General features: G+C 51.6%; 1 protein-coding gene across 1 annotated transcript; it reads left to right on the top strand.

Annotated features, from left to right (window-relative positions):
* The first annotated feature begins 231 nt into the window (after positions 1-231).
* On the top strand, positions 232-23,425 carry BTBD2 (BTB domain containing 2). The gene is made up of 9 exons (XM_068980345.1): positions 232-623; positions 14,207-14,326; positions 17,407-17,563; positions 18,573-18,678; positions 18,763-18,960; positions 21,410-21,602; positions 21,713-21,800; positions 22,040-22,186; positions 22,451-23,425. The coding sequence occupies exons 1-9, from the start codon at positions 241-243 to the stop codon at positions 22,610-22,612; spliced, it is 1,554 nt and encodes a 517-aa protein (XP_068836446.1). The 5' UTR covers positions 232-240; the 3' UTR covers positions 22,613-23,425.
* Positions 23,426-27,942: the final 4,517 nt, after the last annotated feature.

Below are 27,942 nucleotides of genomic sequence, written 5' to 3'. Positions count from 1 at the left end.
TCCCATGTCTGAGGTCGGGGCTCTGGGGTCTAGGCCCGGGGTCTGAGGTACGGTCTCCATCGGCCTCTGCTTGCCCCCGCCCCTCCCTCTCCCCTCCCGCTCCCCTCCTCTCCCCTCCCGCTCCCCTCCTCTCCCCTCCCGCTCCCCTCCTCTCCCCTCCGTCCCCCGTCTCCTCGCTCCTCCCCTCTCCTCCCGCCCCTCCCCCGCCCGGCCCGCCCCGCCGGGCGCCGCACCGACAAGATGGCGGCGGGTGGGAGCGGCGGGCGCGCGTCGTGCCCGCCGGGGGTCGGCCCGGGCGCGGGGGGCGGCCCCGGGCCCAGCGCCAACGCCGCCCCGGCCCCCGGCAACGCGGCCGCCGCCGCCGCCGCCCCGGCCCCCGCTGTCCCCGGGCCGCCCCCGCCAGTGTCGGTGTCGGGGCCGGGCGCGCAGGCCGCGGCGGGCGGGGAGCGGGCGGCCGAGGAGCCGGGGGCGGCCGCGCTGCTCCGCGAGCCCGTCTACAACTGGCAGGCCACCAAGCCCACGGTGAAGGAGCGCTTCGCCTTCCTCTTCAACAACGAGGTGCTCTGCGACGTGCACTTCCTGGTGGGCAAGGGGCTCGGCGCGCAGCGCATCCCGGCGCACAGGTGGGCCGCCGTCCGGGACCGCCGCCCGACCTGGGACCGGGTTAGCACCGAGGCCCGCCCCCCGGGACTCCGTCATCCCCCAAGACGCTGCCGCTTCCCGGGACCCGGTCATCCCCGGGGACCGGACCCCTACCCCCACCCCCCTCCCCGGGATTCAGTCATTCCTGGGATCCCGCTCCCCGCCTCCCCTCAGGAAAACCGCCAGCCCCGGGGACCCAGCACCAGCCATTCCTGGGACCCCTGCTGTCCTGGGGACCTGCCCTCCCCCACCGCCCCCGGGTCCCAGCACCCTTAAGGGCCTGTGACCCTGCCAGGCCTCCGTCCAGCCGGGATTTCCAGATACCAGCCATGGTCCGCTCCTGCGACCCCTGCCCCTCCACCCTCATTGGAGTCTCCTGGCTCTATGATCCCTGACCCTGCGCTCATGCCCGAAATCTCCCAGGTCCGCTGACCTCTTTCACTCGCTGCGTCTCTGTGACCCTTCAACCCCTGCCAGGCTTTCCAGGCCTTGCAGACCCCAGCCTGGACAGCCGGAGGACCTGCAGAGACCCCATCTCCTTCCGCCTCCTCCACTGGGCCCTAGTGACCTCCTCTCCCGAGTGCCCCCTCCTGGGGCTGGGACCCCCCCAGAGCCCCGCTCAACTCCCACCTCGTGAACCCCAGACCCTGACACCATACATCCCAGGTCTTCTCTTGAATGGGGTTTTCCTTGGTGCAGGCCCACATCTCTGCCAGTCTCAGGGGTGCAGCCTCCAGACTCCTGGGTGGGACGGGGCTGGTATCAGAGACCACCCTGCCAACTGCTTGCTGGGGGATGCTGGGAGGGTTCTGTTGGGGGAGGGGGCTGGGGGTTCTTGCAACTCTGCCTGGAGAGTCCCCAACCAGCTGTGAGGGTTGTCTTCACCATGCTGGCGTGTGGCTTTTACTTGGCCTGTGTCTTCGAGATTCTTCTCTCTGGCCCTTTCTTGGTTATTTATGTGCAACTGGGACTAGATTCCTGTCCGAGGAAGGTTCCAGGCCTGTGAGGGCGTCCTCAGGACCTCCTGGGGCTTGTCCCTGCCCTAACCCTTTCCCCTCCCCTGCGAATTTTCCTGTAGGGGGCTGGTTGCCTTGTGACCCAGGAGCCCCAGCCTCCGTCATGCCTTTCTTGTTTGATATTCCTGCTGTGTGGATCCTTTTGATGGAAGGTTCTAGTTCCTTTTCTTTTCAGCCTTTGGGTTGTTATTTCATTTGCATTGTGAAATGTTACCTGCCGCGATCAGGTGCGTGAGTGACCCTGGGCTCTCCTGAGCCTCAGTTTCCCTCCACCTCTATGACCTGGGACCGACCATTAGACACTTCCTTCCTGGAGCCACTGGGAGGGTGGACCCTGTGACCAACCAACCCTGGGACTAACCAGGTCCTAATCACAGTGCCTGGGCTCATCCTCCACAGGCTGGCCCCACAGGCTGGTGGGGATGTAACCCGGTGCTCCAGGAAACACTCTGGAGCATTGCTGCTGGAGCAGACAGGAGTGGGGAGAATTCCTCACAGCATGCGGCCAGCTCCAGGCTGGACCTCACCCCCGCCTCCCTCCCGGATGGGCTGCATTAAGGGAGTGGCTTGTAAGGAGCAGATTGGAACCCCACCTTGGGGAAACCCGGCAGATGCCCCTTAACCAAGTGGCTAAGTTGATGGTCCTGGGGGTGTCAGCACCCCCAGCAGGAAAGACTCCTCCCCCCAGTGTGCTCCACCCCCAGCCCTGAGTCCCAGTGTCGTGGGTCGATGGTGGCCCCCAGGTTGTGTCCAAGTCCCAATGCCCAGAACCCATGAACGGGACCTTATTGGGAAAAGGGTCTTTGCAGATGTGATTAAGAGGTTCAAGAAGAGATCATCCTGGATAATCTGAACGGCACTAAATCCAACAAGTGTCAAGTGCCCATGTGAGAGACATGGAGAAGAGGGACCGGGCAGAGACTGGAGGGATGTGGCCACAAGCCACAGTCTGCCTGGGGCCCCCAGAAGCTGAGAAGAGCAGAGCCTTGCAGGGAGCATGTCCCTGATCTTGGACCTGCAGCCTCCAGAACGTGAGATTCTCTCAAGTCACCCAATTTGCGGTAATTTGTTAGAGGAGTCCCAGGAAACCAGTCCACCTGGAGAAAATAACCAGATAAACCCAGTGGGGCATGCCTCAGGGCCAAGACACCAGCGGGTCCCCAGGACGGTCCTGGGAGGAGCCCGAGGACACAAGTTAAACGCCACGTGGGATTCAGAAACAGGGCCTGGGGCGGGAAGGGCATTAGTGCAGAGCTGGTGACTGCTGAACTGGACCTGAGCTTACTTCACAAAGCAGACTGAGGGCAGGGCTCGTGCCAGCTTCCAGAAAGGCTGTTGGGTCTGCAGCCACCATTTCCCAGGATCCAGGCTTGTGGTGATCTGGGGCTGGGGTGCAGAATGGCGTGGACTCTGGGTGAAGGGCGACCTGGTGCATGGGGCGCAGGAGGGCCTGGCATACATAACGGCAGAGGGGCCGGCTCTGGTCAGGGCAAGCTCAGGCCTCGTTCAGAGTCTGCCTCCCACCCCCATCCCGTCTCCACTGTACTGCTTTTTCATAGCTCTTTTTCCTTCTAACTTCCTCTGTGATGGCTGTCCTTGGCTTGCTGTGAGCAACGTCTTGCTGCTCTCCCTCCTGCCAAGCCCAGGAAAATGCCTGGCACACTGGGTGCTCAGGAAATGCATCAGTCCAGTGTCTATACTCACAGGGCTCCCTCTGAGGAAGTGCTGAGCATCTTCGGGGTAGCACTGTACAGTTTGATGGCCCCACGTTGATATCTAAAATACCTTTATTCACATATCACTGGAGACTTAGCAACACAGAGATGTCCCCAAAGTACAGCAATCTCTGTGTGTGCTTAGCTAAATAGCATGTTTTTTGGTAACTGTGGCTTTATGGTGGATTTTGACAACTGCTGTGGCTGTTCTTCCCAGTTTTGTTCAAGACTTTTTGTGAAGGCTTTTTCAGCTCGTCTCACACATTTAGCTGTTTCAGGATCAGTTACCCATCTGTCCATTCCTTCCTCCTGTCCATCCCTTGCTCAATCCAGCAATCTCTGAAATGGTGCTAATAAAAGATATCTCTTTCCCCATGGAATTTACCTTCCAGGACAGTACCAGCAAATTTTTGTAAAGAGCCAGACAATAAGTAGTCAGTAGGCCACATGGTCTGTGTCCCAACTGCTTAATTCTTCTATAGCAGTGTGAACACAACAAGACAGAAATGAATGTGCATGGCTGTGTGCCAATAAAACTTTATTTACAAAAACAACTGGTGGTCTGGATTGGGCCCAAGGGCTGTATTTGACCAGTCCCTGGGTCAGTGGTTCCCTATAATCTTTAGAATCAGTTTGTCAAATGCTAAAGAAATAACTGGAGGGGTTTGTCTTGGCAAAGATACCAGGTTGGGAGAGCTGACAGTTTAGTATACAAAGTATGGGCACATGTTGTCCCCATTTATGCATGGTGCTTTTGTGTTTCCGTAGGGAAGTTTTGTAGTTTTCTGTTTTGTTTTGTTTTTTTTGGCCACGCTGCCGGATTTTGGGATTTAGTTTCCTCTCTGGGGATTGAACCCAGTCCCCCTCGACAGTGAGCGTATGGAGTCCTAACTAGTGGACCACCAGGGAACTCGCAGTTTTATAGTACCCCACTCCAGTACTCTTGCCTGGAAAATCCCATGGATGGAGGAGCCTGGTAGGCTGCAGTCCATGGGATCGCTAAGAGTCAGACACGACTGAGCGACTTTACTTTCACTATTCACTTTCATGCATTGGAGAAGGAAATGGCAACCCACTCCAGTGTTCTTGCCTGGAGAATCCCAGGGACAGGCGGGCCTGGTGGGCTGCCGTCTCTGGGGTCGCACAGAGTCGGACACGACTGAAGCGACTTAGCAGCATGTAGCTCATGCACATTTATTGCTAGGTGTTGGGTTTTTTGTTTTTTGTTTTTTTTAGTTTTTGTTATTTCTGTTGCAAATAGTTTCTCCATTACATATTTCTTAGCTGGTTCTTGCTGCGAAGCTGTGGGGCCTTGCACATTTACTTTTATCCACTGGAATGATTTCTTTCTGAATCCTTTATGGTGTTAATAGCTGTTCCACTGATTCCATGGTCCAGTGCTGTCCAGTAGACTTTTCTGTGACAATGGGAATGTTCTAGATCTGTCCTCTCCAGTCTTAGCCTCTAGTCACACATGGCTACTGAGCACTTGAAATGTGGCCCTCACAACTGAAGAACCAAATCTTGTTTTCTCAGCTACACCACATGGCTCAAAGCATCTTAGTTCCCTAACCAGTGATTGAACCTTCGACCTCAGCAGTGAAAGCGTAGAATCCTAACCACTGGACTGCCAGGGAATTCCCAAACTGAGTCTTTCTCTTTTTTTCAAATCTATTTCTTTTCGGCTGCCCTGGGTCTGCATTGCTGTGTGGGCTTTCCTCTAGTTGCATCGAGCGGGGTCCACACTCTAGTTGCAGTGTGCGGGCTTCTCATTGCAGTGGCTTCTCTTGTTGTGGAGCACAGGCTCTAGTTTTGCCATTTGTAGAAATCTCATATAATTAGAATGACAGAATGTGTAGGTTTTGATCTGGCTTCTTTCATTCAGTGTCTTATTTGTGAGATCCATCCACATCCTTGAATCGACAGCTCATTTCTTTTTATTGCCAAAGTAATTCATCTTACTGCTGAATCCCATTGCATGGATGGACCACACTTTGTCCATTCACCAGTCATATGGGTTATACGGGCATACAGGTTAAACAGGTTATTTCTAGCTTTTTATTATAAGGAATAATACTGCCATGAACATTCAACATCTGTGCAGAAATCTGCGTATGGAAGTACTGTTCCTTTTGGGTAAATACCTTGAGGGTCAAATGTTGGAACCACAAGGTAACACTTACATGTGACATATTAAGAAACCGCCAAACTGGTTTCCAAAGTGGCTTCCCCATTCCCCACCCCCCATGATGCCCGAGGACTCAGTAATGTCTTTGGCCTCATAGGTGAATTGGGAAATGTTCCCTCCTCCTCTGCTTTCTAGAAGAATATGCAGAGGGTTGGTGTTAATTTCTTCTGGGAATGGGCTTTTCCTTGTGGGGAGATTTTTTCTTTTTTCTTTTTTTTTTTGCTGCACTGTGGGGCTTATGGGATCTTAGTTCCCTAGCCAGGGATCGAACCTGTGCCCCCTACAGTGGAAGCTCAGTCTTAACCACTGGACCACCAGGGACTTCCCTGTAGGGAGATATTGTCTTTTAATTGGTTGTGCTGGGTCTTCGTTGCTGCACGAGGGCTTTCTCTAGTTGTGGTGAGCAGGGGCCGTTCTTCATTGCAGTATGTGGGCCTCTCATTACGTGGCTTCTCATTGCAGAGCACAGGCTCCAGGCACGTGGGCTCAGGAGTTGCAGTGTGTGGTCTTTCGTTGCCCCACGGCATGTGGGATCTTTCTAGATCAGAGATTGAACCCGTGTCCCCTGCACTGACAGGCAGATTCTTACCCGCTGTACTACCAAGGAAGTCCCAGAAGATTTTTAGTGACTAGTTCACTTGTTATTTGTTTGTTTAGATTTCTCTGTCTTCAGTGAGTGTTGGCAGTTTGTCTTTACAGGAAGTCATCCATTTCCTCTAAGTTGTCTTTGTTGACGTAAAGTTGTTTCAAAAATCTTTTACCATCGGTCATAGTGATATTCTGTTTTCATTTCTGATTTTGGTAACTTGTGTCTTATTTCTTGATCCAGTCTAGCTAAAGTTCTAGCAGAGATTTTCCCCCTCAAAGAGTGACCTTTTGGTTTCATTGATTTATCTCTATTTTCCAATTCCCAGTTTCATTACTTCCTGCTCCCACTTTTACTATCTTCTTTGTTCTTTGGGCTTGATTTGCTCTTTCTTTTCTAGATTCCTGAGATAGAAGATTACCTTGCTGATTTTATTTTTTATTAATTTTTGGTCACTCTGTGCATGTCTTGTGAGATCGTCATTCCCTGACCAGGGATAGAACCTGGACCCCAGCAGTGCAAGTGCCAAGTCCTAACCACTGGATCGCCAGTTAATTCCCAGAAGCTTAGGTTGCTGATTTTAGATCTTTATTTAATGGATACATAATGTTTACCCCAAGCAGTGTTTCAGCTGCATTTCTTACACTCTGATGTGCCGTGTGCATTTTTGACCCAGTCAAGATCTTTTCTAATTCCCCTTGTGTTCCTTCCCTGACCCATGGGTTACTTAGAAGTGTTGTTTCATTTCCAAATATTTGGGAATTTCTCAGAGATCTTTCTGTTATTGGTGTATAATTTAATTCCTCTGTTTGGAGAATAAGCTTTGACTTGTTTTAGTGCCTGTAAGTATATTTGTTTCACCTTGTACCTGGTCTGTCCTGGAGAATATTCCTGGAGTGTGCATTCTGCCATCACCGGGCTGAGGGTTCTGTTTGGGGAGCTTAAGGAATCTTTATTTATTTGGCTGTGGCAGGTCTTGTTTGCAGCACGCGGGACCTCTAGTTGTGGCGTGCAAGCTCTGCAGTTGTAACATGGGGGCTCAGTTTCCCCATGGCCCGTGGGATCCTAGTTCCCTGACCAGGGATCCAAGCTGAGTCCCCTACACTGGAAGGTGGATTCTTAACCCCTGGACCACTGGGGAAGCCCCTGGGCTGACGGTTCTGTAAAGGTATGTTGGTGGCATTGTTCAGTCTGGCTGTTGGTCAGTTGTGAAGAGTGAGGTGTTGAAACCTCCAGTGGAAACTGTTGGATTGTCTCTTCTGCCTCTTTATGCTTGGTTTCTCTTTGTGTGGTTTGGGACTCAGCGGTGTGTTTGCGCTGTTACCCATTCCTGTGTACTGACCCTCTGTTCGTAGGAAACGTCCACTTTCCAGTAACATTCCCTGTCTTCACATCTGTCTTGTCTGGTATCAGGGCAACCACTCCAGCTCACTGGTGCTTTCTGTCTGCAGGGTGTATCTTTCCTCATCTTTCTCCTCTCACCCCCTTCGTGTGTTTAATGTAAAACTTCCGAGCCTGTGCTGTCCATTTGTCCGGTGAGCCTTGGCCACAGGGCAGGTTTCTCCACTGGGGTGTCCCTGCCGTCCGCTCGTCATCACCCTTCCCTCCTGAGGGGTGCTCTGTGTAGACATCCCCTTTCCCCTCCTCCTTTGCCCGCTGTTGGAGTATCTGTGGATGGTGGTTCTAGCTGGAAAGAGTTGTTTACTCTGGCATCTGCCATATGGTGATTTCCTATTTCCATAACTCCTTCTCCATTTGTTAACTGGGATTCTGAAAGGAAAAGCTGTCCCTTCCCTGTTGCTCACACACCTCCTGCGTTACATATTTATTTCATCATGGACTCACAGTTGTTTATCCTGTGGGTCATTGTCTGGTATGAGCATTACTGTCCCAGATTTGGCCTTTGGAAGTCCTTACAGTTGGCTCAATTCCTTTTAACATTGACCTGTCATGTTGGGAGAATGACTTTACTTTTTGGCCCCACAGGATACCCCAACTTCATCTCATCCTTCTCCCTCAGCCCAGGAATCAACCATTTCTCCTTTTAGTGGAAAATGGTATTTAGAAACCAAGATACAGGTGCTAGGTGTGCTCACTGCTGCTGGGGTATTGTTGTTTAGAGACCTTCTTAGCAGATAGAGCGAGGAAATATACCAGCACACACACAACCTCTATTTCTGTGTCTCTGTCTCCATCCATCCATCCATTCACCCACCTAAAAGCCACGAGATCAACTTGAGTCCCTCTGGCTCTGGCTCAGCCTTGGAGAGTTCGTCCCAGCCTCCCTTCCCCTCACCTGTAACTCTCTTCTCCAGTTCTGAGAACCTGGCTCTCATTCTGCACATGTCTGCTTAGTGGCACCATATGTGTAGTTTCAGAGCTGCTTTCCCTCTCCTGTGAAAAATGCTTTTTCTGCATGAAGCACAGTATTTATATGCAGTTCTTTTGGCCTTTAACCTGTTTCCCAAAGCTGCTTAGCTGGTCTTTCTTCCCTGTCCCTTCAGGGTACTATGTCATTCTTTCTTTCTTTTTAATTTTTAAGTTGTAAAATACACATACCATAAAATTCACCCTTTTAACCATTTTTAAGTATACAGCTTGGTGGCACTAAGCATATCCATGTTGTTTGCAACCATCCCCACCAAAACTCTGTCCCCATGGAACACTGACTCCCCATCCCCATCCCCTTCCCCAGCCCCTGGCCCCACCATCTTCTCCCTGTCTCTGTGGATCTGACTCCTTTAGGGACCTGTGAGTTGAACCAAACTGTGTTATTCTGTGTCTGGCTTCTCTCACTGAGCATCACGTTCTCAACGTCTATTCGTGTTGTAACATGAGTCCAAATCTCCTTCTTAAGGTAACTAACACCCCTTGTATGGACGGACCACTTTGTATGGATGATGTGCTCGTTGCTCGTCTGTCATCTGTTGATGGATGTTGGGTCGCCTGCATCTTCAGGAGTCTGTGGATCATGACACGCTGAATACTCTTGCACAGGTTTTGTGCAGACGTGTGTGTTCACTTCTCTCAGGCACATAACCTGGGAGTGGCACTGCCGGGTCGACGGGAACTTCATGTTTCGCCCCCTGGTAACCCACTGGCCTATCCACCACAGCTACACACCTCATGACCCCTGCCCCTGTCATCCTGCTTGAGGACTCTGATTTCTCCACATCCTCAGCAGCTCTCGTCATTGTCTAGGTTTTTTATTCTAGCTGGTGGTCCAAGGGATAAGGTCATGTCTCATGGTGGGTTTTTTTTTAACTGATGCTTTTGCTTTGATACTGCATTTCCATCATACTTTCTCATTAATTTTTATCTTGCAGAGGCTTTTGACTCTTATCACTGTTAAGTGCGTGCGTGCTCAGTTGTGTCCGACTCTTTGCGACTCTGGACTGTAATGCACCAGGCTCCTCTGTCCATGGAATTTTCCAGGCAAGAATACTGGAGTGGCTCGTGGTGGTTTTTTTTCTTTTTTTTTTTTTAATTTATTTGGCTACATCATATCTTAGTTGCAGCACTCAGTATCTTCATTGCCTCATGTGGAATCTTTGCTTGTGTTGCATGGAATTCTCGTTATGGTGCATGGGCTCACTAGTTGTGGCGCGTGGGCTTAGTTGCCCTGAGGCGTGTCAGTTCAGTTCAGTTGCTCAGTCGGGTCTGACTCTTTGCCACCCCATGAACTGTACACACCAGGCTTCCCTGTCCATCACCAACTCCCCGAGCTTGCTCAGATTCGTGTCTATCGAGTCACTGATGCCATCCAACCATCTCATCCTTTGTTGTCCCCTTCTCCTGCCTTCAACCTTTCCCAGCATCAGGATCTTTTCAGATGAGTCCTTTCTTCGCATCAGGTGGCCAAAGTATTGGAGCTTCAGCTTCAGCATCAGTCCTTCCAATGAATATTCAAACTGATTTCCTTTAGAATTGACTGGTTTGATCACCTTGTTGTCCAAGGGACTCTCAAGAGTCTTCTCTACTACCACAGTTCAGAAGCATCAGTTCTTAAGCACTAAGCTTTCTTAATGGTGGAACTCTCACATCCATACATGACTGCTGGAAAAAAACCATAGTTTTGACTAGATGGACCTTTGTTGGCAAACTAATGTCTCTGCTTTTCAATATCCTATCTAGGTTTGTCATAGGTTTTCTTCCAGGGAGCTGCAGTCACCGTCATCTGCAGTGATTGTGGAGCCCCCCCAAAATAAAACGTGTCACTCTTTCTATTGTTTCCCCATCTATTTGCCATAAAGTGATGGGACTAGATGCCATGATCTTTGTTTTTTGACTATTGAGTTTTAAAGCCAGCTTTTTCACTGTGTTCTTTCACCTTTATCAAGAGGCTCTTTTTAGTTTCTCTTCACTTTCTGCCATAAGGGTGGTGTAATCTGCATATCCAAGGTTATTGTTGTTTCTTCTGGCAACCTTGGTTCCAGCTTGTGCTTCATCTAGCCTGGCATTTCACATGATGTACTCTGTGTATAAGTTAAATAAGCAAGGTGACAATATACAACCTTGACATACTCCTTTCAATTTGGAACCAGTCTGTTGTTCCATGTCCGGTTTGAAGTGTTGCTTCTTGGCCTGCATACAGATTTCTCAGGAGGCAGGTATGGTGGTCTGCTATTCCCATCTCTTTAAGAATTTTCCAGCTTGTTGTAATTCACACAGTCAAAGGCTTTAGTATAGTCAATGAAGCAGATGTTTTTCTGTAATTCTCTTGCTTTTTCTATGATCCAAAGGATGTTGGCAATTTGAGCCCTGGTTCCTCTGCCTTTTCTAAATCCAGCTTCAACATCTGGAAGTTCTTGGCTCACATAGTGTTGAAGCCTTGCTTGGAGAATTTGAGCATTACTTTGCTAGCGTGTGAGATGAGTGCAGTTGTGTGGTAAACATTCTTTGGCATTGCCTTTCTTTGGGATTGGAATGAAAACACATTTTACAGTCCTGTGGCCACTGCTGAGGTTTCCAAAGTTGCTCGCCCATTGAGTGCAGCACTTTCACAGTATCATTTAGGATTTGAAATAGCTCAGCTGGAATTCCATCACCTCCACTAGCTTTGTTCATAGTGATGCTTCCTAAGGCCCACTTGACTTCACACTCCAGGATGTCTGGCTCTAGGTGAGCGATCACACCATTGTGGTTATCCAGGTCATTAAGATCTTTTTTGTACAATTCTGTGTATTCTTGCCACCTCTTCTTAATATCTTCTGCTTCTGTTAGGTCCATACTGTTTCTGTCCATTTTTGTGCCCGTCTTTGCATGAAATGTTCCCTTGAGTTCAGTTCAGTCGCTCAGTCGTGTCTGACTCTTTGCGACCCCATGAATTGCAGCACGCCAGGCCTCCCTGTCCATCACCAACTCCCAGAGTTCACTCAGACTCGCGTTCGTTGAGTCAGTGATGCCATCCAGCCATCTCATCCTTGGTCGTCCCCTTCTTCTCCTCCCCCCAATCCCTCCCAGCATCAGAGTCTTTTCCAGTGAGTCAACTCTTCGCATGAGGTGGCCAAAGTACTGGAGTTTCAGCTTTAGCATCATTCCCTCCAGAGAACACCCAGGGCTGATCTCCTTCAGAATGGACTGGTTGGATCTCCTTGCAGTCCAAGGGACTCTCAAGAGTCTTCTCCAACACCACAGTTCAAAAGCATCATTCCCTTGGTATCTCTAATTTTCTTGAGGAGACCTCTGGCCTTTCCCATTCTGATGTTTTCCTCTATTTCTTCTCATTGATCACTGAGGAAGGGTTTCTTATCTCCTTGCTATTCTTTGGAACTCTGCATTCGGATGGATATATCTTTTCTTCTTTGTCTTTCATTTCTCTTCTTTTCTCAGCTATTTGTAAGGCCTCCTCAGGTAACCATTTTGCCTTTTTGCATTTCTTCTTCTTGGGGATGGTTTTGATCACCACCCTCCTGTACAATGTCATGAACCTCCATCCATAGTTCTTTAGACACTCTGTCAGATCTAATCCCTTGAATCTATTTGTCACTTCCACTGTATAATCGTAAGGGATTTGATTTAGGTTATACCTGAATGGTCTGTGGTTTTCCCTACTTTCTTCACTTTAAGTCTGAATTTTCCAGTAAGGAGTTCAGGATCTGAGCCACAGTCAGCTCCTGGCCTTGTTTTTGCTGACTGTATAGAGCTGTTCCATGTGGGATGAATCACACCTGCGTCCCCTGCATTGGTGGGTGGATCCTTAGCCACTGGCCTGCCAGGGAAGTCTCCTCATGGTGGTTTTGATTTGCCATATTCATCATCATGGTTTTGAGGGTGGACGGAGAAGTGGGGATAGGAGACTCCTGGCAGGAGGCCAGTGAGGGGCCTGGTGGGCAGGGCTGCAGGTGGAGATGATCAGACTCCCCTAGACCCAGTTGCTCTTCCAGGCCTGAAGTTTGTCACCTTGTCCACTGGGAACACTGAGGACATGTATAGCCCACCATCCTGGGCCCTGCACAGACACACCAGGCCCGGTTGGTCTGCCCCTTATGTCCTCCCAATGAATCGTCAGGGAAGGTTTTCCCTATAGGAGATCAAGATGCTCTGTTGTATCTAGGAGAAAGGAGGAGCAGGAAGGCATTGCAAATATGGATTGTGTGTGGGGCTGGAGACACAGATGTTGCGGCGAATGAGTGGGGCTCTGAGGACACAACACGGCTGGCAGCTGAACAGGGCATGGGCATCCTGGGGTGGCCAGATAGTGGAGCAAGCCGCATCAGTCATCCTCTCTTGGAACCCAGAGTCTACTATGGGGTATCCAAGGCTGTGCTCCCTCCAGAGGCTCCGCCAGCTTCCGGGGCCCCAGGCAGCCTGCTCTTATGGATGCTTCATCTCAGTCTCTGCCTCCCTCACCGTGCGGCCTCTCCTTGGTGTCTTATCATAAGCCATTGCGTCAGGGCCCAGCCTGGATGAGGGTAGCCTGGGCTTAGCAAGTGACATCTGCAAAGACCCTGTTTCCAGATGAGGTCCCATCCTGACGTTACAGGGGGATGTGACTTTGGGGACACTCCTTTCATCCACTACATTCGGCTTCTCACCTGGCCTCCATCTCTGGCCTGGCCTTTGGGGTGCTGTTAAGCCCTGTGCAGGACTAGGGGCCCGACCAGGGCCTGGCAGAGCTGGGAGCACACATCCACGATGGAGGAGTGGGTAGGAGCAGGGGTGGACGGGCTTCTTCTTTCAGGGAGTGAGGGATGCCTGGGTGGGGTCTGCTGGGAGTTGTGGGGAGGGTCACTGGGCAGAGAGAAGCCGGGGAGTGGGCTGTCACTGCTGAATCCAGAGATTTTGCATGGGTGTGGGTGCTCAGAGCCCTGCATGGGTCACGGTAGGACCCAGGGAGCAGGTGTGATGCAGGCATGGTGGCTTGCAATCCAGAGAAGAGGGCTTTGCAGGGGGCTGGTCTCTTTGGGAAGGCTGTCATGGGGCAGGCCTGGGGACCATGAGTACACAACTAACTGGTGGAACCCTGAGGCCCCCAAGGCCACTCACATCCTAACTCCCCCTTGGCCTCGACACCCTTCCCCACAGACTCAGCACGGTTCTAACGTTCCCTCCAGGCCTTCCCTGGCAGCCTGACCCCGGGAGATGTGTGTAGAGCAGTGGAGTGAGTGAGTGAATAAATGAGTGAGGGAGTGAATGAGTGGTTGAGCGATGGTTAAACAAGTGAATAAATGAATGAGTGAGCGAATGAGGGAGCAAGTGGTTGAATGAATCAGTGAGTGAATGAACGATGAGTGAGTGAATGAATGATGGGAGTGAACGAGTTGGAGGGTGCCTGAGCTGCCTGTGGCCTGTGGAACTGGCAGAAAGCTGTCGTCCGTGCAGCCCCGGGGAGATGATTTTGCATCTGTGCCCTCTCACTGTTGATCCACAGGAGCTAACTTCTCAGTCCTCAGGGCCTTCCTTCCGGAAGCATCTAGGGCAGGATGCTCTGGGCAGGGTGTTACTATTGCGGGGATGCTCGCCATCCACATCCCAGGGCCCCAAGAGACCCCAGGCTTGGGCAGTTGGGGACTGGTGGGCCTCGCAGAGGGTAACCAGGCCTTCTCTGACTCCCTAGGTTCGTGCTGGCTGTGGGCAGCGCTGTCTTTGACGCCATGTTCAATGGGGGAATGGCCACTACGTCCACCGAGATCGAGCTGCCCGATGTGGAGCCGGCTGCCTTCCTGGCGCTACTCAAGTAAGACCTTCCAAGTCCTTCCCACCAAGGGGTGGGACAGACATACCTGATGGTTAATAAATAGAACCCTGGGGATATTGCCTCCAGAGTCCCAGAAGCGACTCCCTCGAGATTTCTAGAACTCAACTCCTCAATGAGGGGTGGTCTACTGGACATCCCCCCATCTTCATATTTTGCATTTTTTGTGTCAAAATATATTTCACATACTGTTCAACTCACCCTTGAAAGTGTACAGTGTACTATTAGTGGCATTTAGTTTTTCCACAGAGCACCCAGCTGCCACCTCTTAATTCCAGAACAGTCCATCCCCAGAACCACACCCTCCCCAGCCCCTGACAACCAAGAGCCCACTCTCTGTGTCTGTGGATCAGCCTGTTCTGGACGTTTCCCGTCCATGGGATCACACCCTGCGTCTCTGCTTCTCTCACTGAGCATCATAGTTTCAGGTTCACCCGCGTATTGGTGAATCTCCCAGTTTTCATTCCTTGTACTCAGAATTTTTAAAGAAATAACCTAATGTAAGAATTTTTAATTCAACCTCTATTTTTTCTTCCTGAGTTTCAATTTTTTTTCCTCAAGGACTTTAAAACAAATCTAGTGATTTGGGGTAGGGGTGCTACACACAGACTGCAGGAAGCCGTGGGGGCAGCACCAAGGAGGCTGGCAAGCTCTGTGGACATATGTGTAGCTTGGAGGTTATCCTACACGGTCAAACAGCTTTTCAAACGTGGAGTTTACTTTTTTGCCTTTTTTGTTGTTGGCCTCAGGACATGGGGGACCTTAGTAGTTCCCTGACCAGGGATCAAACCTGGGCCCTCAGCAGTGGAAATGCAGAATCCTAACCTCTGGATGGCCAGGGAAGTTCTTTTCCCTTCTGATTATAAAAATGGCATTAATTCACAGAAAGAGAGAGGGAGGGAGAGAAAGAGAAATGAAAAAGTGGAAGAAAATGGAGTGAACCTGTCCCTGATCTGAGCACCACGGACAAGGCCTTGACTGGCTGGTCCCATTCATATCCAGTCCCATCTGTGTTGTGTGCTCCCAGCCCCCTGCCCCAACTGTGTCATCTTCTCCCCTCTGGTATCCACAGTTACCCTCGGATGTAAATCAGTTCCTGTTAGCTCCATCTAACCACGCTGAATTCTGCGGGCTGACCACAAACACTTGGTGGAGTAATCTTACTTCCCTGTCTTTAGGCGGCTTTTCAGACCAGGGTCAACAGGCTGCCTGCGAGAAAGGGCAGAAGGTGCCGCTTCCAGTGCTGCCTGCTGATCCTGCAGACGCGGCCTGGAAGAGTCTGTAAACTGTAGGCAGGGCTGAGTGCCAAGAAAAACTTACTTACAAACCAGGTGGTAAAGTCACAGTGAGCTGTCACTTCACACCCACCAGGATGGCTATTATCAATATTAAACAAACAAGTTGTCTCGAGGACATGGAGAAATGGGGGCCCTGATGCACTTCTGGGGGAATGTGAAGTGGGGCAGCCACTGTGGGGACAGTCTGGAGGATCCTCAGAGTCTAAACATAGAGTCACCACGTGCTCAGGCAGTCCTACTCTGGGCACAGATCCAAAAGCAGGGGATGCAGGGACCTGAAGAGAGATTTGCACACCCACGTTCACAGCAGCGGATTCCCAACAGCCAGAAGGCGGAAACACCCCAGCTGTCGTGAACAGATGAGGGATGGATAAGGTGTGACCCATCCATGTGCTGGAGTATTACTCGGCCTTCAAAAGGATTCTGACACTTGCTCCAACATAGATGGACCTTGAGGACATGATGCTCAGTGAAATAAGCCAGATGCAGAAGGACAGGTACCGTCTGGTTCCACTAACAGGAGGAACTAGAGGAGTCAGGCCCAGAGACAGAGAGTGGATGGTGGGGCCAGGGGCTGGCGGAGGGGACGGGGAGTCAGGGTTTCATGGGGACAGAATTTCAGTTTGGGAAGTTGAGAAAGTTCTGGAGATGGATGGTGGGGATGAATGCACAATGATAGGAATGTACCTAATGCTACTGATGGTCAAAATGGTAAATTTTATGTACATATTACCATAATTTTTAAAAATTAAAATAATGTCTATTTTTTAAAAAGACAAAAAAAGTGACAGATTGCAGTTAGCCAAACCCTCCCTTTAGTCTAAGCCTGGCGAGACATGGGGTGAACGGCTGTTCTGTCTCGTCTCCATCTCTCTGTCTGTCTCTCTCTCTGTATTTTTGCTGTTTCTCTTTCTGTCTCTGGGTTTTGACGACCGTGGCTGTTCCCCTGAGAGGGTGGACACTACCACCATTGGTATGTGAGGGGCTCTCCCATCTTCTCCCACATGTCCCGGTCTGTTCCCTTACAAGGTCCCGCTCAGCACTGCTGACACTGATGGTCATTCTGGCCCTGACCCCGCCAGATCCCCGCTGCTGCTGTGCAGGCTTCCAGTGCATTCTGGGGGTTCTGAGTGCCAGGAGAGGGGGCACCTTCCAGGAACTTGCTCTTTGGGCTCTTCCCGGTTGGGTTGGGCTTCCACCCTTGCCCTCTTGTACTCCCGCTCTGTGCCTGTGGATGACACTCAGGTGGTTTCCTGTGCATTGTCCTGCTGTGAACACACGTCATTTCTCCTGCATGCCCAGGGCCACCCTGAGGTGCTTCCACCAGATGGGCCAAAGGCTGCTTTCTCACTCTCTCCCCGTGGTTTTGTAGTCGACCCCACTTCTGACCCACACAAAGAGTTGGCCTGAGGACAGGTGGTCACCATGGCCACCATATCTGCAATTCCAGCTGGCACTTCTGGTCCCATCAGTGGTTGAGCTTGAGCTGGCTGTGGCTGGGCCAGAGGGTTGTTCAGAGGGTTTTGGCCCCAGGGCAAGTCCCATGCTGCCCACAGAGGAGTTGGACAGAGGCTGCCTGCTGTGTAGACACATTCCATGGGTAACGTGTGGGTAGTTTAGCTCTGTTCCTTTTTTCTGGTAACTGCCTTTCAGGAGTCAAGTCCACAGGTCAGAGGGCAACTGGTGATGGTTTGGATGGTTCCTTGGGCCAGTCTGGAGGGTGAGGGCAGGGAGGCTGTCCTCACCACCCCCCTCCGCCCCTAGGTTTCTTTACTCAGACGAAGTTCAGATCGGGCCCGAGACGGTCATGACCACGCTGTATACTGCCAAGAAGTACGCGGTGCCTGCTCTTGAGGCCCACTGTGTAGAGTTCCTGAAAAAGAACCTGCGGGCTGACAACGCATTCATGCTGCTGACGCAGGTGCAGGGCTGGGATGCAGGGGGCGAGGCTGTGGGGCAAGGCAAGGATGTGGGAGAGGGGAAGGCATGGGACCCACTGGGGCACAGGTGCGGAGTCTGGGCAGCGATATAGGTGGGTGAGGACGCCGCCGCCGGGGCTGGAGAGGTCGGGTTGGTGCATTTCTGAGTTTAGGTGTCTGCTAAATCTTGTGGAAGGATACATTCCTCCCTCACTGTACCCTGCACCCTGCGGGTGAGTTTCCCTGGTTACTCTTGTGCTCCTTTGGACGTTTTGGTGCCCTTGTGCAGGGCTCAGGTGTGGGGAGAAAGGTATTCCGTTACTAAGTTTTTTAGAGGGACACGTTTGAGGCTGTCTGGTCCCATTGACTGTGGCGGGGCTGGACCACTGAGAAGCCGGCCGGGATAGGGCAGCACCCAAGTGTAGTTGTGGCTCTGCGACCCCTCGCTGCTGTGGTATCTGGGCTCCAGCGCATCTGCTGAGTTGCTCTCGAGTGCTAGAGCCTGGGCTGTCATGTGGGGACTGTTCCCAACCATTTCCTGAGAGCTGCAGCCACGTGGGGCGTCCTGGCCTCCTAGCCCAGCCCTAGGCAGAGCATAATGCATAGGGGTGTGGGTTCGGGCTGCCCCACAGCTTCCCAGGCAGAAAGGAACCAGAATCTCCTCTGTCCCTGGGCCCCACCCTGTGCATGAGTTCTCGTATTAGGGGCACATCTCTGCAGTGTCCTATGGGTCCTTCTCGGCCCTTTCCCCAAGGCTCCTGCCTGACCTAGGGAGGACTGGGCCCACCTCCAGCCTGAACCTGTTAGTGTCCTGACTTTTGAGGTGCAAGCCTGCCCTCCCCCCGCCCCCACCCCCAGACAGTGGTTACTGTGAGTCTGGGACCCTGGAGGATGATCATCTCTGGGCTGCTGCTTGGCTCCCAGGACTTGAAATCCATGCCCAGTGTGGAGCCAGGGTTCATGCAGCTGGGTGTTGACATGCTCTTCTTTTACTGCCCTCCCACTCTCCAGGCAAGACTTTTTGATGAACCACAGCTTGCCAGCCTATGTCTGGAGAACATTGACAAGAACACGGCTGACGCCATCACAGCTGAGGGCTTCACAGACATCGACCTAGGTGAGGCACACTGGTCGCCGCCCAGGGGCCATTAGACCTCATCCCCGAGGTGGGGCCGCACCCGCTGACAGCCCCTCCCTGCAGACACACTGGTGGCGGTGCTGGAGCGGGACACACTGGGCATCCGAGAGGTGCGCCTGTTCACAGCCGTCGTCCGTTGGTCCGAGGCTGAATGTCAGCGGCAGCAGCTGCAGGTGACGCCCGAGAACAAACGGAAGGTTTTGGGCAAGGCGCTGGCCCTCATCCGCTTCCCACTGATGACCATTGAGGAGTTTGCTGCAGGTAACAGGGGCACCGAGAAGGAGTGTGACCCTGAGTGTGAGTCACATGACCCTCAGCCTGGCCACAGTGGGTCAGGCACCAGCCGTGTCCGTGTGAGAACAGGACTGGGCTCGAGACCCTGTTGTTGGAATGACCCCCAGAGGCCAACCATCCTGAGTCCCCACATCTCAGGTGTCCACACGCGTGTGTTTTGAGTGTTGCAGATCCCCAACGGGGGCTCACGTCTGGGGAATGGGCTGTGGCGTCCAGGTCTTCCATGAGCTGTGAAGGGCTGAGAGGTGTCCGGAGCCGTGCTGCAGGGCTCGGGTTGGCACTCAGGACCAGGCGGGGTTGGCCCTGGCCCTGCCTCCCACCCCGTGGGGACCCTCCAATCCTTTGGACCATGTGGCAGTAGCTGCCAACTTGGCACCCTCCCCCAGGAGGCTGGGCCTCCCCTTTGGGTCATTTTCGTGGCTGATGCCAACCTTGGTCCTGGAGCCACACTGGCCTGGGAGGTTCTGGATGGGGCTCTAGCCGACAGCAGGTGCACCACGTCCGGTCTTTCCCAGGTCCATGCTGCTCCTGTTCCTGCTCTGGTTCAGGGTTGCCAGATCGAACAGCGACAGCAAACAGATCGTTTTTCAGTGTGTCTGCCATGCAGTGGCGAGGAGACACTTCTTTTATGGGTCAGCTCTCTATGATCAGAATTTAACTTGACTCGTGTTTTATCTGGCAGTCCCTGGTGGCACGGCAGAACTTGGGTACAGCCTCAGAGGCTATCTCCGGTACTGTGGGGCTCACTTATTCATCAAATATTTAGCACTTCCTCATACCAGACCCTGGCAGCACCACAGTGATGGGGCCGTCCTGGGCACTGTGGGGTGTGGAGCAGCCTCCCTAGCCCCACTCCCTCGATCCCAAGAGCCCCGCTTGTCTTTTTTTAAATTTTAATTATTTGGCTGCGTTGTGTCTCAGTTGTGGGACGTAGGATCTTGCATTTTGGAGCATGGACTCTGGTTGTGGTGCATAGGCTTGGTTGCCCTGTGGCATGTGGGAAGTTAGTTCCCTGACCAGGGATTGAACCAGAGTCCCCTGCATTGCACGGCGGGTTCTTAACCACTGGGCTGCTAGGGAAGTCCCACCCTTATCTTGATGATCACGTATGTCACAAACATTGCCCAGTGTTCCCTGGGGAGCCGGGACCTCCAGGTGAGAGCCCTCAGCTGTAGTGTTGAGCTGTCCCAACCCAAGATGGCTATGTGAGCCTTGCAGGTTCCCTCTTTCTCCAACCCCGCTTGTCACCCTGAAATAGCTCTCCTCCTGGTCCCTCAGCCCACCTGGTTGCCAGAGCCCCCCAGGGTCTCAGGTCTCCTGGAAGTACCACCCTCCAGCCTTCCCTGGCCCCCTTGCCCCTCCTCCCATGAGGGTCTCCGGGCTGGAGCACTCTCCCCCCACATGCAAGCTCTTGAGGGTATGTGCCAGACCTGGGCCTTGTCCTTCTGCTATGGGTGGGACCTCTGGGGCTTTGGCTGTTTGTCACTCAACTGTGTTTTGGAGAATTTTCCTGCCCCTTCTATTCCCCTTGAAAATGAAAGTAGAAGGTTGGGAAAAAGTCCCCCAAAGACTACCTTGGCTGTGTGTGTCAGGACTGAGGTCAGAGGTGGTTTTCGTTCTGTTTTCTGTGCAGAGATTTAAAGAGTGATTCCTGTCTGTGTTCAGTCTTGTATCTTATTGATACAAGACATCTTACATACATTGATATAAGACATCTTATCATACACGGACATCTCTCCCCTGTTGCTGCAATCTGCGCACATGGGGCTACCGGGTCTGTGAGCCAGGCCATGGCTGACCTGCCCCAGAAACGAGCCCAAAGCTGGTGAATGAGTGATTCCTGTAAAGGAGGGCAGTGCCTTCTAGGCCTGTCGCAGGCACCTTGTCCTGCCACAGGTGGTGGGCAGGGGCGGGGGTAATCCTCCTGCCCTGGGGCTCAGGAGACCCCAGCAGGGTGATCTTCCCCACCAGAAGCTCCTCTGAGCTCTTGGGTTGCTGCATCTAGGCTCCCACCTCCAGAGTCTTCCCCAGCTCCAGGCCTGTCTTGGGGCCAGCACCCCCGCATCTGTAGGTGCCTGGGGTGGACAGGCAGGGGCCATGAGCTCTGTGGACCCATGGTGTTCCCCTAGGTGGTCCCTGAGGAAGTCAGGAGACCCGAGTAGCTGAAAGGGATTTTGCCCCATTAGCCAGCAAATTGGAGCATTGGCCCCATGTCAACCTGGGACCGCTCCCCAAACGCTCTTGGAAGGGCCATTTACCCCTCACTAACACCCACCCCCCACCCCCCCGCCCGGGGGCTGCTTGGACCCATGACAGTTTGCAGAGAAGAGAGGCTGGGTCTTATGTCTTGTCTTCTGGTGTCTTTGTGCGCTCACGGTTTGCCCCATCCTTCCCAACTCGCTCCTGTGCCCAACAGGGCCCGCGCAGTCGGGGATCCTGGTGGACCGTGAGGTGGTCAGCCTCTTCCTGCACTTCACCGTCAACCCCAAGCCGCGTGTGGACTTCATTGATCGGCCGCGCTGCTGCCTCCGCGGGAAGGAATGCAGCATCAACCGCTTCCAGCAGGTGGAGAGCCGCTGGGGCTACAGCGGCACGAGCGACCGCATCAGGTGGGCGGGGCAAGTCGCAGGGGCGGGGCCTGATAGGGGCCTCCCCATTGGGAGGGGCGGGGCCTTGTTGATCGAGGTCACTCTGCCTCTCTTTCCTCCGATCCCCTCAGGTTCTCGGTCAACAAACGCATCTTCGTGGTCGGCTTCGGGCTCTACGGCTCTATCCACGGGCCCACAGATTACCAAGTGAACATCCAGGTCCTGCCCCTACCTCCGGGCCCTGTCCCTCCAGATCACCCCTTCCTCTCCTCTCCCCTTCTTCACATCCCACCCCTCTCCCCTAGCCAAGGGGGACCCAGGACCATGCCTCTCTACCCCCACCATTGGCCTCCTCCTTTCAGGTTAGCTCAGTCCTTGGATCTAGGCTCTGTGGGGTCCTGTGGGTGGGCACCAGGTTGTGGGCACCGGGGTGAGCTGTGCCCGGCTCTGGCCCTTAGATCATCCACACGGACAGTAACACAGTCCTGGGCCAGAACGACACGGGCTTCAGCTGTGATGGCTCTGCCAGCACCTTCAGAGTCATGTTCAAGGAGCCGGTGGAGGTGCTGCCCAACGTCAACTACACGGCCTGCGCCACACTCAAGGTGTGCCTGACCCCACCCCACCCAGGCCCCTGACCCCAGAAACCTACCCAGGACTCCAATCCTGAACCTGACCCCCAGCCCAGACTCAGGGTCTTTGAGCCCCACCCAGGACCTCGCCTCCCAGTTTACTGCCCACCTCGAAGGATGTAAGGCTGGGAGGACACAACCTTGTGTCCTCTGGAGGCCTGCTACGCACCCTGGGCGGGCCCTGAGCTTTGTTCTCATGCGGCACATCGTTGCTGACCCGCTGGGTCCTCCCTGCAGGGCCCGGACTCCCACTATGGCACCAAGGGCCTGCGCAAGGTGACCCATGAGTCGCCCACAACAGGGGCCAAGACCTGCTTCACCTTCTGCTATGCAGCTGGGAACAACAATGGCACGTCGGTGGAGGACGGCCAGATTCCAGAAGTCATCTTCTACACCTAGGCCACTGGCCTGGCGCCCCCCAGCCCAGGCAGGCCACCTGGCCCCACTGCTGTGCCTGCTGCCCATGCCGCTGCCCCCTACAGGGCCAGAAGGGCTCCTGTCTGCGTGCGGTGAGCTGGCTGCCTATTCCAAGGTGATGGAGGGGTGGGCGGGGCGGCAGAGACAATCCCCCTCAGGACTTGGGGGGCAGGGTCAGCCTAACCCCGCCCTGAGCAGAGGGTCCGCCCGCCCACCACCCCTGCAGCCCCACTCAGGGTTGGTGCAGGGTGTTGGCTCCTGTTTGTTTCAGCTGCACATGGCAATGCATCCTGAATTCCCGGTTTCTCTGGTAGGAGAGCACTTGCGGGGCCCTAGCTGGGATGCGGGGCTTGTGTGCCTCTGCTCTGTTCACTGGGGAGGCTCAGGCCCCCCAGCCTGCCTGAGGATGAGGGCTCAAGACCTCCCAAGGTCCTGCAGGCTGGCTTCCTGCCAGGCCCAGGCCCTGCCCCTGGGCCCAGTAAAGGACCATCTGTGTCCAGCCTCCCTGGATGCCCCTCCCCGCCCCTGCAGCTGTGGACGCAGGCGGCAGACTGGGTCTGCCTGGGAGGGGCGATGTTGTGGGCCAGCCATGGTGGCCACGTCCCCGCTGGCCCACCTGCCCACCCTGTAGCCCCACTCCCAGCCCCCAGCAAGTACTCTGCCCAAGGTGCTGGAGGGTACAGCCCCCACCCCACCCCATGCTTCCGTCTGGAGCCTGTGTCCTCCCCGAAGCCATGGAAGGTGTGTCTGCACACCACACCCCAAATGTTTTTGTTTTTTTTTTTTAAATAAAGGAAAGAAACGTATAAGCCCTGAGACATGTGTTGCTTCGAGTGTAATGGGGTCCTGGCAGTGGAGCCAGAGACTTCTCACCTTCAGCGCATCCAGATCACATGGGGGCTTGCCCTGGGCTCCTCCTGGAGCAGCCAAGAGTGTCAGGAGCCCCGCCCCGCACCAAGAATCTTGTTGGCAGGGATGCAACCCAGAGTGGCCCTGCTGGCTCTGCCCTGGAGGGGGGGGTGTCCTCCTGCTTCCACAACCCATCCTGGGCCCTCCTGTCCAGTGAGGACTCTTAGGGATGACCCGGACCCAGGACCGGGCTGGCTGCAGAGACTCTGAGCCCCTGAGCTCCAGCCCTTGGGCTCCTCGTCACTTCCTGAGACCTGCCACACTGTAGGCAGACCCCAAGTGAGGGGTCCATGGGGCGGGGGACCAGGCCTCCCACTGTAGCCCCCAGAGCAGCCTGTCCTGGGGTCACTACAATTCAGGACAGAAGGACAGATGGTGTCAGCCTGGGGCACCCACAGGGTGTGGGCATGCCAGGAGTAAAGGCCAGGCAACAAGCCAGTGGGCTTATTAGAAGGGCTCCCAAGACGGCTGTACCCCACTCCCAGGGCCTGCGGCTATTCAGGGTCCCAGTGAGCTGCTATGACTGTCTCCTGCCAATGGAACATGTGACCTGCCCTCTGGAGGAGGACAGCAGTGCGAGCTTCCACCAGCATCATTACAGTGTCCTACAGCAGTGCACAGATTATGAAGCAAGAGAGAAAACGAAACAGACAGATCTACATTTACTTCAGAAGCTGGAGTTATCAACATTCCTTGACATAATAAAGGCCATATATGACAAGTCCATTTCCTCTAAGATCAGGAACAAGACAAGGATTCCCTTATTCAAGAAGGTTTTGGAAGTCCTAGCCACAGCAGTCAGAGAAGAAGAAATGAGAGGGATTCATATTGGAAAAGTGAAGTAAAACTGTCACTATTTACAGATAACATGACAGTATGCATACATTACCAGAAAACTACTAAAGCTCATCAATGAATTTGGTGAAGTTGCAGAATACAAAATTATGAAAGCTGTTGCATTTCTCTAACAATGAAATATCATAACTTAAGGAAACAATACCATTTACCATTGCACCAAAGACAAAATACCTAGGAATAAACCTACCTAAGGAAGCAAAGACCTGTAGGCCAAAAATAATGAGATCCTGATGAAAGAAAATGAACACAGAAACATGCAAAAATATAGCATGTTCTTGGACTGGAATAATTAATAGTTAAAATGTCCATACCACCCAAGGCAACCTACAAATTCAGTGCAATCTCTTATCAAATAACCAATTGCATTTTTCATAGAACCAGAACAAAAAATGTTTAAATTCATATGGAAACACAATCCTGAATAGCCAAAACAATCTTGACAAAAAAGAACAGTAGAAGTCCGAACACACTCATAACTTCACATCCTACTACAGAATACAGTCATCAAAACAGCGTAGTACTAACACAAAAAGACATGGAGCAATAGAACAAGCTAGAAAGACCAGAGAGAAACCCATGCACTGTCAATGAATCTATGAGGCAAATGGACTTCCTTGGCAGTCCAGTGGTTAAGATTACAATTCCACTGCAGAGGGTATGGATTCAATCCCTGGTTGGGGAACTAAGATCCTGGATGCCGTGCAGTGAGACTAAAAAATAAAATATGCTTCCCAGGTGGCTCTAGTGGTAAAGAACCTGCCTGCCAATGCAAGAGACTTAAAGAGACATGGGTTCAGTCCCCAGGTCAGGAAGATCCACTGGAGGAAGGCATGGCAACTCACTCTACTATTCTTGCCTGGAGAATCCCATGGACAGAGGAGCCTGGTGGGATAGAGTCCATAGAGTTGCAAAGAATCAGATGTGACTGAAGCTACTTAGCATGGATGCATATATATATATGTATACATATGTATGTAAGGCAAGGATATACAGTGGAGAAAAGACAGGCTCTTCACTAAGTAGTGATGCAAAGACCTGACAGCTAAATTTAAAAGAGTGAAATTAGAGCTTTCTCTAACATCATATACAAAATAAACTCAAAATGGATTAAAGACCTAAATGTAAGACTGGATACTATAAAATCCCTAGAGGAAAACATAGGAATAACACTGATATAAATTGCAGCAATAGCTCTTTTGGCTCCCCCTCTTAGAGTAATGGGAACAAAAGTAAAACAGATGGAAACTAAACTTAAAGGTTTAGAAAGAGAGTTAGTCACTCTGTCATGTCTGCCTCTTTGTGACCCCGTAGTCTGTCCGTCTAGTCAAGGCTGTGATTTTGCCAGTAGCCACGTATGGATGTGAGAGTTGGACTATAAAGAAAGCTGAGCGCTGAAGAATTGATGCTTTGGAACTGTGGTGTTGGAGACGACTCTTGAGAGTCCCTTGGACAGCAAGGAGATCCAACCAGTCCATCCTAAAGGAAATCAGTCCTGAATGTTCATTGGAAGGACTGATGCTGAAGCTGAAACTCCAATACTTTGGCCACCTGATGCAAAGAACTGACTCATTTGAAAAGACCCTGAAGGTGGGAAAGACTGAGGGCAGGAGGAGAAGGGGCTGACAGAGAATGAGATGGTTGGCTGGCATCACCAGCTCAATGGACATGAGTTTGAGTAAACTCCAGGAGTTGGTGATGGACAGGGAGGCCTGGCATGCTGCAATCCATTGAGTCATAAAGAGACACGACTGAGTGACTGAACTGAAGTCTGTAGCCCACCAGGATCTTTTATCCATGGAATTCTCCAGGCAAGAATGCTGGAGTGGGTTGCCATTTCATTCTCCAGGTTAAAAGGTTTAGTATAGCAGAAGAAACCTTGAACAAAATGAATAGGCTGTCCAGCCTATGGATTGAGAGAAAACATTTGCAAACAAGTGACATATAGGGATTAATTTCAAAAATATGCAAACAGCTCATACAACTCAGTATAAAAGAAAAAAAAAGGCCCAATCAAAAAATGGGCAGATTTAAATAGACATTTCTCCAAAGAAGACATACATATGGCAAAGGGCACATGAAAAGATGCTCAACATCACTAGTTATTAATACTAGGGAAATGAAGATCAAAACTATGAGGTATCACATCTCTGATCAGAATGGCCATCATCAAAAAGTCTACAAACAATAAATGCTGGAGGGTGTGGAGAGAAGGGAACCCTCCTACACTGTTGGTGGGAATGTAAACTGTTGCAGCCATTATGGAGAACAATATGGAGAGTCTTCAGAAAACTAAAAACAGACAATCCCACTCCTGGTCATCTATCCAGATAACACCATGCACCCCTCTGTTCATAGCAGCACTATTCACAATAGCCAGATGTCCATCAACAGGTGAGTGGTTAAAGAAAACGTGGTACATGTATACAATGGAACATCACTCAGCCATAAGAATGAAATAATGTCACTTGCAGCAACAAGGATGGACCTAGAGATTATCATACGAAGTGAAGTAAGAAAGAAAGTCAAATATCATTTCACTTATATGTGAAATCTAAAAAATAAGACAAATGAACATATTTACAAAACAGAAACAGACTCACAGATGTAGAGAACAAACTTATAGTTACCAAGGGTAAGGATGAGGGGTAGGGATAAATTGGGAGTATGGGATTACCTACTTAAAACACAGGAAACTATCTAGTATCTGTAATCTGTAATAAGAGAATAATCTGAAAAAGAACATAAATGTAACTGAATCACTTTGCTGTACATCTGAAACAATTACAACACTGTAAGTCAACTGTATGTCAAGAATAATTTATCTCCTGCAAAGCATGGTCTCTGGCTAAAGTGGAATCACACTGGAATCAATCACAGGATAGAAACAAGAAATCCCCAGATGTTTGTTAACCAACTCCTTGACATAAACATAGGCTGAAACAGAAACTATATGGATATAAGGAGCTATTTTGAACTGAATGATACTGTGATTATAACATACCACAATTTGATGACCCCACTAAAGCAGAATTGAGAGGGACACTTGTACTTTATGCATAGACTGGAAAAGAAGGCTTATTGTTACTATTGTTTGGTTGCACTGTGTTACCTGTAACGTCTCAGTTCCCTGACCAGGGACTGAAACCAGGCCCTGGTAGTGAGAGGGCTGAGTCCTGACCACTGAACCAACTGGGAACCCCCAAGAATAAAAGTTTAAAATTCACAGTCTAAGCTTTCATTTTAAGACACTAAAGAGTTAATAGCAAATTCAATTCAAAACAGGAGAAATAACAAAATAATGAGACCGAAAATGAAGCAGAAAATGAATGAAATACAAACCATCAGTTGGTTCTTTGACAAAAACACAACAAAATGTTTGTGTTTGTTCATTTGTTTAAAGAGAGACAACAAAAAATAAATAAAAAATTTAAAAAAACGAAGAGAGACAACACATGACTAATATCAAGTGAGAAAGGGCCACCATGACAGATCCTACAGACATTCAGTAGATAGTAGAAGGGGTTCAATTTCTGGACAGGATATAG

This window comes from Capricornis sumatraensis, chromosome 9, assembly GCF_032405125.1.
Source record: "Capricornis sumatraensis isolate serow.1 chromosome 9, serow.2, whole genome shotgun sequence".
Lineage (NCBI taxonomy): Eukaryota > Metazoa > Chordata > Mammalia > Artiodactyla > Bovidae > Capricornis > Capricornis sumatraensis.
This window is presented reverse-complemented; position numbering and strand designations above follow the sequence as displayed.

Bases quoted from the DNA above. Each gene is read 5' to 3' on its own strand.
- BTBD2 (XM_068980345.1), top strand. From the start codon at position 241: ATGGCGGCGGGTGGGAGCGGCGGGCGCGCGTCGTGCCCGCCGGGGGTC. The intron at 624-14,206 runs GTGGGCCGCCGT...CTGACTCCCTAG, and splicing joins CAGCGCATCCCGGCGCACAG to GTTCGTGCTGGCTGTGGGCA. The intron at 18,679-18,762 runs GTGAGGCACACT...CCCTCCCTGCAG, and splicing joins CTTCACAGACATCGACCTAG to ACACACTGGTGGCGGTGCTG.